This window comes from Corvus kubaryi, unplaced genomic scaffold, assembly GCF_017639235.1.
Source record: "Corvus kubaryi isolate FWS band 111438036 unplaced genomic scaffold, C.kubaryi_AGA036_p1.0 37266, whole genome shotgun sequence".
Classification (NCBI taxonomy): domain Eukaryota; kingdom Metazoa; phylum Chordata; class Aves; order Passeriformes; family Corvidae; genus Corvus; species Corvus kubaryi.
The window spans coordinates 4,546,544-4,557,547 of NW_024581081.1; the positions used below are offsets into that span (position 1 = coordinate 4,546,544).

The 11,004-nt window shown below is 47.3% G+C and overlaps 1 protein-coding gene across 4 annotated transcripts in view; it reads right to left on the bottom strand.

Annotated features, from left to right (window-relative positions):
- The window catches only part of FRMD1 (FERM domain containing 1), a 40,795-nt gene extending 30,369 nt beyond the window's left edge, over nt 1-10,426 (bottom strand). For 2 of the 4 annotated variants that reach the window (XM_042025155.1, XM_042025152.1), the window contains exons 1-2: nt 10,314-10,426; nt 85-249 (exon numbers count right to left, since the gene is read on the bottom strand). In XM_042025155.1, the coding sequence (XP_041881089.1) occupies nt 85-180 (96 nt within the window). In that variant the 5' untranslated portion in view covers nt 181-249; nt 10,314-10,426. Of the gene's footprint in view, nt 1-84; nt 250-3,780; nt 3,816-4,216; nt 4,268-10,313 lie in introns of all 4 variants that reach the window. The other 2 variants (XM_042025153.1, XM_042025154.1) reach the window with 2 other exon arrangements.
- Nucleotides 10,427-11,004: the final 578 nt, after the last annotated feature.

Genomic DNA, 11,004 nt, shown 5'->3' on the forward strand with positions numbered 1-11,004 from the left:
GCTTTTGGGAGAACAATGGGAACTAACAAAACTGAACTGTGGCTTCGATGCAGCGACCTCCCGGCCCCTCTCCCGGCCACTCACCCCGACGGCCAGGCTGAGCTGCTCACGGGTGGGCAGGAAGACGCAGACGCTCCGGACCTCTGGCTGCATCCTGCCTGCCAGCAGTGCCCTGCTCATGGTGGGCAGCTCCACAGGGGCTGGGGTCTCCTCTCCAGACAGGTGTCAGGCTCCCTTCATCCCATGTACCTGTTGAAAAGGCAAGAGCATCAGTGCCGTGCTTCTGTTGGCACTGGGAGCAGCTCACAGCATGCATGTGATGAGATGTTTAAAAACAAAACCACTCCCAACAGTCATCCATTTTCCAGGGACAGTCAGTGTTTCCACCAGCATCACAGCACAAACCAGGCAGCATCAAGCTTTTAAACAGCTTGAAAGTCCCAGGAGAGTGCCATAAAGCAATGAAGGCTCCCTGGAATAACAAACCAGACTCAAGGTTTCCAGACTCATATAAGTGATAAGGCAGGTGGCACCTTGGGCCACTGCCTGAAAACACTCATGACATAGGGGAGTGCCCCATCCTTCAGCCAGGGACCTCAATCTCTCCCAAAGCAGAGATTTCAACGGGCTGTCAGCAGGCACATGTCAGTGCAGCGAACTTCATCTATGCTGTCCTCCCCCTCACTCCATCCCTACTCCCTGGGAAACCACCGCCTGAAATCCTCTACACCTCAACTCAAAGGAGGACGTGGAACACAACACTCACAAGGCTGAGCCGCTGTATAACACCTTTTGTGAGGCAAGCACTGCCAACCTCCTCTCTCAAGGACTGAGCCTAGGCTGCACTAGCAACTTCCAGGTGAAGTTCAGATATTAACAGAAATAAGGGATGAGTTTTCTTTGCAGCCAAACACACAGTAGCCAACATCATCTTCACTTTACAGCTAGGTTAGACAGTTTCCTCAGCAACTTGTTCCATTTTGTGTACAGTCCTCTCCTCTCCAATGCTCTCAGCATTCCTCTCAAGGAAGTATCCTGTGGCACCTGATGAATCCTTCAGGAAGGGGAGAGGCTCCTTGAGGGTGGGTTAGGTATCAATGCCTGCAGAGACCAACCACGGGGTCCACTCCATCCCCATACAAGATTTGATGCAAGTCAACCCCCAGCTGCCCTGAGCAAAGGGGCTGACTCCCACCAGCAACACCGGGGTGCTCACCACCAGCACAGCAACAGAGGTGCTGCTGGCTGATGCCTGCCCCCAAAGTCCCCACACACCCCAGCACAGCGGCAGACCCCAGCAAAGGCAGCCCCACGCACTGGCTCTGGCAGTGCCACCCTCTCCCACCACCCATAGCCCAGCCCACTTTCAGGGGACAGGCTGTGAAGGGAGCCATGGGCTTTTCCTTCACCCTGCACAATGGATAAAAGATGAGGCATCGGCAGCAGGGAAGCAGGCCATGTTATGCTAACACACATACACATATATGCATGTACATGTGTGCATGTGATTACAGGTAAGTTTAAGAAGCATTTTTTGTTTAAAGTCATGTTTGTCCTGGTTCAGGAGAAAATTATGACTGAATCAAATTCTTGTTTGGGAAATGGGAAAAGCAAACTATCATATAGAGTATAGCAAGTGAAACTTAGATTTATCCCTTTCCCTTCAACTCTGTACTCAAGTTATCAATTATTTTTTAAACTATTTTTTTAAAGCAAATACAAGATAGATCCAGGAGTGTCCTTTTGCAAATATAGAAGCTGTTCCATGCACCTCCTTCCCTGAACCATCACGTACAATTCTTCTTAATAAAGCAATTTTTGATTCAAATTATGTAGAGAATTCCTTATAAGATAGAAATACACAAAAAAATGCAGACAACGAGGTTATTAAAGTATTTTTTTCAGAACAAGTATTTAGTTTAACAAGACCTAGGAATTTTAAAAAGATTGCTCTAAATTAAAAGCAAGTGAGAAAAACACATTTGACTTTCTGGACAGGTGAAAGCTGCTATTAACTGAAATATTAAGAGGAAAATTCTGATTTATCTTCTCTTATTGATATAATTATTCTGACATGCTCTCTTAGGCTCTGGACTACACACTATTAATAGCTGTATATAAATTACAGATGTCTGCAGAATGACTTGAGGGCAACAGGTCACCACTATTACTGCCAGCTGATGTAATTCGTGCCATAAACTTTATCAGCAGCATAAAGACCTCGGAGTATGAACTTTTCAACATAAGGAGGTTTATCTTAATTGTCAAACGGCTGCACTGGCCAGTACACGTTCTCTCTCACAAGGGGATACCACAGCCAGTGAAGATGTTCGTGGGGCTCAAAACAGAACTGAAAACAGGACAAAAAAGTGACCATAAAAAAAACCCAAACACATGCACACAGATTCCTTTAGACAGCTGAAGAAACTGACTCCCACTTCCCCACAGCCTCTATAACAAAAAGCTTCAGGAAAGTTCTTTCCCACACCTGCTTTTTCCATTTGAATTTTTAAGAGAACAGCTGTGGACCCCCAGAACAGAGAAGTGAGAAAGGCAGGAGAGAAGGCGTTTTTCTTCTTATGATTCAAAACAAATGAGCTTGTGGACCTTCCCAAGACAGGTAAGGGGTTAAAGAAAAAATGTCCTTAGTCTGAATGGGGAGGTCAAACACAAGCCCAGCTCAACCTTCTCTTCTTCAGAGGTATGCTAGGATGTGATAAAACATCATGAATCATTAACTTGCTAGCAATGCATATTTACACCTTTTTTTTAAAAAGTTGTGAGTCAAGAGTAACTGCCCAATGAAAACAAGTGACCAGAAGGAATGCTCTTACTTAAACATACACAATTTCAGACTGCCCATATGCCATCCTTTTGTTTACCATAGATTCCAACCTCTTAACCTCAATTAAACCATAAAAGCTCCAGCAAATGCACTGCAGATGAATTAATAAAAGCTGAAGTCAATAATCAGCCTCTGGGACATCCTACAGGTTGTTTGTTTTTATTGTGTTGCTTTTTTAAACTAACATCACTTCATGTTTTAGCCCCTGCAGAAGGGCATTTTGAGATGTAATTGCTTGGTCAAAGGCCCAGCAAGTCTATCAATTAAAACAGTCAAAGCCACTATTTATTTGTATTCTTCTGGTATCAGACAGGAGGCTTATTAGTGCCCAGAGTGGTGGCACAGCTTATTTAGGAGTGTTTATTTTACCTAAACACACATGCAGAGGGTCTTTGGAAAACATGCCTGTCATTAACTTCAAGCCTTCTCTCACTCAGCAGCTTAAACGTGGTCATAAAAACTCAATTAAATCTTCCCCCCCTCTCTCCACAGAGCCTCAAGTTGCCTCCCAGCACAGGGCCAGAATCTCAGCACTTGCTGGGTCAAAGCAGGAATGGATGAGGTTTGCCCCAGCAAGGCAGATAAGAGCAGCAGAGCCCTCCACAGGAGGAAGAAGAGGAGTTGAATGAGAACGAAGAACCCTGTTTGCTTCAGGTATCAGCAGGATGGCTCACTAAAATACCTCACACCCCCATATACCCAACGACACAAGGATGTCCTGCCACCACAATTTGGGGCCATGACACCGTCAGCCTGTCTGGAAGAAGGTCTCATCCAGACAGCATGTGGGTTCATATAATGAATGCCACTGTATTTTACACACTAGTTCATAGCACCACAGCGAATTGGGTCCTAATTCTCATTTCAGCCTCTAGGTACAGCCACAACCACATCTCAAGGGGATAAAGGGAATAGATGAACGAGCCATAACTTACCAACTCAGAGTAGCAAAGCACAACAAAGTTCTCATCTATCAAAAAAAAAGCACAAACACCTGAAAACAGGCTTTTTAAGGTTTATTACAGTAAAACATCTGCCTTTGCTAGAGCTGATATAGAATGAGCACTGAGCATCTTCCTGATGAAACCTTACCACAGTGGCCCTATGGCCTCTCAGAAAAAATTGTCCAGAAACATTAAGACTCTTCTTAATATTTTCCAGACATCATCCAGAGATGTCTTAGGCTTCTAAGAACACCAGACTCTTAGGCTGCAGTTTCACAAACAGCTTAAGCAGCTTTAATTAAGGCAGTCCTGCAGCAAGACAGACAGGCAACTGCCTGGAAACAAATCTGCCTTTGGCAGCAACCCACACTTGGGCCGCCTTGTAGTCATGATGAAACACAGTCGTAAAACTGAAAACCCCCCTCACCTTCCAGGTATTTTGTCCCCTCAGACGCACACTGTAGGGCACCAGTACTATCTGCAAAAGAGAATAAGAAAGAGCCTGAGCAAGTAAAAGCTGTCGTGATAGCATGCAAAAGCCTTTCTCAGCAATTTAAAAAAAACTCCACCCACCTCCTTTGACTAACCCCTGTGATGATGAAAATTTCTCTGAGAAGATGCATCAACCAGGAAGGAGCAGAAACAAAGTTACTTGTCAGGGCAGAAAACGAGACTGAAGCTAAATAGTTTTATGTCATGGCTGTAAGATGATGTCAAATGTGCCACCTGTGACCAGCAGTCAGGACAACTAGGTCACATCCTGCAGCAAATTCCCAGAAGCACATTGACTTTTCAAATGTGTCTACCTCAGCACCATTCCAGGACTAGCTCAACACAACCAAGGGCAAAGATGCCACAAGGAGCTAAGGTACCAAATTTGGTATCCACACACTGCTTTTGGGGTAAAATACACACCTGTCTTCAAAAACTGAGCACTACTTAGTAGGAAACCCCTATTCAAAGCCGTTGAACAAGGAATACCAAAACACCTCCCAGTCACTTGGGTGATCTGAAGAACTGGATTCCAGAACCAGTGCAGCTTGGCTGTGGATAGGTGCAACACTGACAGCAGAGACAACTGGCTTCAGCCTACAGAAGTGGCAGATACAACTGCAGCAGGCCTTCTGCATCTGGTCAGGTCTGACCACAGTCCTCTCACAGCGGAGGCATGTGGGCCTGGCTCCCACCTTTCCTTTAGGATTTTCAAGAGGTGCAATGCAAGATGCCTTCAAAAACTCCAAGGCTGTGAACCCAAGCAGATGTGACAAATGGAGAAATCACTGAGCATTGGTCTTAGATACCAACATCCTTTTTTCTTTTTGTACAAGCAGCACTCCTTGGTGACACTGAGCTTTAACAATAGCAAGGAAAATGCTTTCTCACTAGTCTTCATTGCAGGATTAGATGCAGCTCTTAGTTAGGCATGACTGCTCACACCCCCCCCCCCTTTGTGCTACAAAGTCTTCCTGCCCCACATCAAGCAGCACAAGCAAGCTCTAGAACAGGAAGCGTGCTCTGGTGCTTGTAACTCTTCTGGTCTGCACCCCCCAAAATGTGGCTGCTGTGCTTAGGAAGAAGGGATCTCTCAAAATTCCATGGACACCCATCCCCAACCTGGGACCATGCTGCTATGCTACTGTCTGTAGGCTGCCCTAGCCCTTAAACTCAAAGACAGGCACAGCTCTCCTAACCCAGGGATGGTGGCATTCTCTTGCAGCCAAATAAAAGTGACTCATGTTTTTGGGTGCACTACCTAGCCCTCAAGGAGAGGAAAAAATGCTTAACAAAGGACAGAGCACCAAAGGAGTTGCTCCTGCAGTGCATGGAAGCACAAGGGCAGGGCAGTGGTTGCAGGACCATGCAGGGTACCTGCCACGCTTCCATCCACCTCTCCCATGGGATGAAAAAAGCTCCCCAGAAGTTTACTCCCTTTGAGGACAGCACAACATGAAGCACTTTATGAACTTAATATTCACCTGAAACCAAAACTGAGTCCAGGAGCTCTTTGAAAGAAATAGACAATGAGTATTAAAGGCTTCAGGCAAAAAGGGACAAATTAGGATCTCAGAGGGATTATGTTTTTCCATCTCTTCCAAGTGATGGAAAGTGGCTTTGAATTTTTGTACACAAAAACATGCAGACTTTTAAAACACATTATTTTATCAGAAGCACATGCAAAACTTAGTAATGTACATGTTTTAAAGAACACCCAAACAATAAAGTCTGCATCTAGGGCATGCAATTCCTTTCCAGCATGTTTTTTTTCCTGGGAAATCAAACAATCTTGTTGTGGCAAGATCAACGGATCAACTGATCCTTCCTTTTCACTGACTGGTAAAAGTAGTAGTATGTACCCTATTGCATCCCTCTACCAAGATGTAGTTTCTCATTGCAATGAATTTCTTTACTCCTGCATAATCTACTAATGCACTTGTTTATTCAATACCAATCACTTTTAAGTATTCCTCATACTTCATAAACCAAGCACATTAATTAAAGACTAAGTGGCAATTTAAGGTATCAATTGGCCTAGGCAACTGAAGAAGCAAAAGAAAGAACCAGCAAAACATGGGATTGGGCATGAGCCAGCCTCAGTATCCATTACGTCTCACAAAGAGCAGCTGCAAAGGAAGCCTGCTCAGAAATGCCAAGCTCCATTTTCTCAGCTGGATCCCCAAGACACATCACATGACATCTTGCAAATGTTAAGATAAGTGAATTTCTGGAATAGCCATTCAGCCACAGCAACCTTACCACCCCTCAAACACACTGACATGTCTCTTTTCAGATGGACCCTTAGGAAATCTCATTTATGGGCATACATACACACAGCCAGGAGAGCAGTGAAGACAATGCCGGTCCAGGACCTCAGTGTGAAGAACAACAACAAAAATACTTCAATTTAGCACTCCAGTGCCATGTAGTGCAATCTTTAGTAAAGACCATTCATCTTTTCTATCTATGGGAAACAGGAGAGGCAAAGTACAGGCAGCAATTTCTTTGCAATAAGGGAAAGTGAGGCTTCCTTCACAGCCATTGCCAACTGTCAGGAAACTTAGGAAGAGCAGGGAGGGCAACAGAAAGACCTGGTTTCTTGACTGGCAAAAGAAAAGCACCTTCCTACGTACAGATTGCAAATGCACGACACCTCCTGACCCAGAAGCCTATCAGTTAATTCTCCAACTGGAAACATATTCCATTTTTAGTCTACCAAGGCTATAAACAGGATTTCTCCCAAGGGGATCTATTATACTCTTGCCTCAAGCACAACAGATGAGAGATACTCTTCTACAAGCCTGTCTTTGCACAAGTTGTTTTACAGGGATAGTATTTTTGACTTGAGCTAGGCTGGACTGATTTGGTATGTATCCCTAAGACTCCAGAAGTACTTTGCAGAGCTGTCCAAAATTTTCTTCATTTCTATTCTCACCAAGATCTTGTAACAGTTATAGAAGCAGCAGACTATGAAGTCTTTATTAAACAAATAAATAAAGAGCAAAGCACAATTGTAATTTCACAAGCAATACCTTGAGTAGCAGGACAAATAAGGAAACATGCTTTTTTTAAACAATGTAACAAATTCTTCTGAGTAGTAATAGCTTTGCTGCCAGCAATAACCAGGTTAAAAAAATTAAATTGGCTTGCTTCCCCTGAGGAAGGGGAAAGTCCACTGCTGATCTCATTGCATCTGAATCACTAGCTAAATATTCAGACCAACTAGGCACCTACGCATCAGTTTGCTTCTAACTTTTTCCCCCCTCAAGTGTACGGCTAGTCTTGAACATATTCCGAGCAGAGAGGAGTGCTGATTTATGTGAAGTGGACAAAAAGAATAGATAAAACTGCACCTGGAACATAGCTTGCCTCTTTACAAGTGTGAAAATGCCAATCTGCCAATACCTTGATAAAATTAACACAAACAGCAAGGTCTTTATGATTAGATGCAGTTTCAGAGACTGCACACTGTCAGACATCAGAAAAGCAATGGGGAAATGGGAAGACACAGACAAAACCAGAAAGAGAACAAAAAAACCCCCCAGCCTTACAGAGTGCTGCATTTTTGAGGTGATGCAGAATTGTGCAAAAAGAGGAAATAGAGGGGAAAAAAAAGAAAAAGCAAACATAAGAAATTGTTAAAGAACAAGCAAATCATCTTCTCCTGCAATTCTCCAGGGAGGAGTTCCTCCTTGTCAGAGGATTTTGTTTGGGCCAAGCCCACCGTTTGTCTGTGCTCAGTTACTAACCACGCACTACGAATTAAGGTACCACTGCTTAACATCACTAAGATAATCAAGCAGCAGCGCAGGAACACGGGACTTTGTCTGCAAGAAAAGAAGTGTAACCCTGGAGCATAGTAAGCATGCAAGTCATTTACATTATCCCACATTGGAGGAACTGTGGGGCAACGACTTTACTACAAAAGCCAACTGATAGAGAGCTAATCACTGGATTCATATGCTTTTTACCTGCAGTGTTGGGAACAGAAAAGTGCTGTAGCTTTAAAGTGCTATCAGCTTTGATTAAAAAAAAACAAAAAACCAACCCAAACTCTAACAAAAAAAAACCCCCCACAAATTCACCCATAAAAATGGCCCTCACCTGCTGTCTAAAAACTTCTATCAAAAAAAAGACTTACAAGAGAAAACCACATGTGTATCCAAATATTTTTGGTGTCACAGGTGTTTATCCCATTTTATCAAGTTTGTTTAAAAATCCAGCTAACAACAACAAAAATTCTAAGAGGAAAACAAACTGTCCAAAAAGCACAGATAGTATTTTTTTGGTAAACCACTGCAAAGATTCACTACAACTCATGTTCTTCAATAGCATTGTGTAGACTTATTTTTGTCTTTTTTTGTTTCCTCCCCTCTTTTCTTCCTTAAGGTGATCTCTGCAAGAGGAACACAACCCCTGCCTGCCTTTTGGATTCCATTTTTTTCTGATATGGCACTTCTCATCTGAAGCCAAAACACAGGCTACTTCACAGACTCCCATCATCACCAGTGCTGAAACCAGAACACTTTGATTAAGAGTGTTTAATTGTACAACAATTAAATGGGAGGGATAAACAACAGTGAAGCGAAGGCATTCTGTTGTCATTCCAAGTTTTCCAGGAACAAAATAAAAATTAAAAAAGCTAAACAAATTAATGGGTCACCAATGTCCAAACAGTTGTGGTTTCCTGGTTTGGGTTTTTAAAAACATTTCTGAAATATTTATTGCCAGGGCCCAGGCATCACAGCAGTACTCTGAAGAAGGGACAAGGTTCAGACAGTGTCTAGTTTTCTGGTGTGGTGGAAAAACACAGATGTGCATTTTAAATGCCACAGGGGAGTTAACCTGAGAGCCTGTCACTGCCGAACAGCAGGGGAAACATCTCTCGATGCAGACGATGACGACTTCTCAGCACAGGAAACCCAAAGCCTTTCTCTGTAAATCGTTACCAAAAGAGAATTCCAAGAGGTGGAGAAACAACGAGGTATGGAGACTTTTTCCCTTCTGACGCCCACCCCTTCTCCCGCGCACACACCTGCTGGGACACTCTCCTCCTTCCCCGTCCCGCCCCGTACGGGTGCATCAAGCCCCTCACGGCTGTCAGACCACCCAGACCAGCCCCACGAGATGCCTCCAGCCCCTCGCCCCCGAGGCTGCCCCACGGAGGAGGCCGCCCAAGTGCTGCACCACAGCGGGGGGGGACCCGCGGGGCCGTGTCCCCGTCACTCTCCCTCGGCACCTGCGAGGCAGGTGGCAGCCAACCGAGCACCAGCTGGGACGCGTCCCACACTCGTGCCATCGTACGGCCCCACGGGAGCTCGCTGGGACACGGCCAGCCGCCTCGGGTGTCTCCCGTCGCTCAGCCGGTGTATTGCTGATCCCGCCCCAGCATCATCCCATCATCCAGCACCGGCAAGACCCACCGGCAGCGCCCGGTCCACGACACCGAGGGACAGATAAGTTACCACGACTCCAGGCTGCTCCAGAGTCCCGCTCGCTCCTGTCCCCAGCCTGTGCCTGCCCGCTCCCGCTGCCTCCGTCCGGGAGGAGCAGCAGCCACGAGTGCCCAGGGACACCCGCGGCGGTAGCTCTGACGGGAAAGCCCCTTGATAGCGTGACACAGCCGGAGATCGCTCCGGCCGAAGCTCGCACCGTCCATCCAGCCACAAAGTTGTAAATATACTTCCACAGCGGCTGCCGCGCGGTGGGACCGACCGCCGCAGCACGGAGCCTCTCCCGGCTCAGCGGGCAGCGCACCCCCGTCCCAGCGCCCTCGCCCCGCGGGTCTCTCCGCTCGCAGCGCCGGCCGCAGCAGCACCGCGCCCAGGGGCTCCGCCGGCACCGCTCCCCACGGCCGCTCCCGCCCCGCACCCGGGACCCGTCCCCCTCGTCTTTGTCCCCCGGCAGCTCAGCGGGACCGCGCCCGCCCCCGTCTCCCCCCCCACCGCTGCTGCGGGGGTCCCGGGGGGACGCGGGAGCCCTGGGACACCCCCTCGCCGCTGTCCCGACAGCGGAGCCCGCGGACTCACCGCGGGATGACCCTGGCCGCGGAGCTCCGCCGCCCTCTCCGGTGCAGCATCCAGCGCCCACCGAGGCAGCGGGGCAGGCAGCGGGCGCACGCCGGAGCCCTGGAGGAGGACCGGCGGTGGGGCGGGGCCAGGCGGGGCGGCACACGGGGAGGGGGAGCGGCGGGGGCGGGACGGACGGGCGGGGTGTGCCGGGGAGGCTGAGGGGGTGCCGCTCTGCGTGCAGTGGCGAGGGGCTGCTGGGGGGCAGCGGGGCGATTTTGTTCTCGGAGGGTACTCAGTGCACCGTACTGGCAGCAATGAAGTTTGCGTAGGGGAAACTGCAATTAAGAGTGACCACAGCAAGTCACTGTAACTCGGTCCGGGTGGCTGGGCGGTGCTGTCAGGGGGAGACGGCACAAATCGTAAAGAGGTGCAGTGTAAGAGTCGGGATCGGATCTGGGAACTCCGCGCCTGGAGTTTCAGGCGCTGGGAGCCACACTGCACGGGAAGAAGGTGGTGTGCTGCGCGCATGGCATAAACCTTCTTGTTTCTCTCCCTCTTCTGTATATAATCTGCTATAAATCTATAATCTGCTTTCTAATGTAGTAATTTTCTGAAAGAAAGCTGACATAATTTCAAGTTCTGTTGTGTTGCTCCCTCACGAGTAGGTTGTTGCTCAATTTCCCCACCTATTCAGTTGCATGTGAAGATG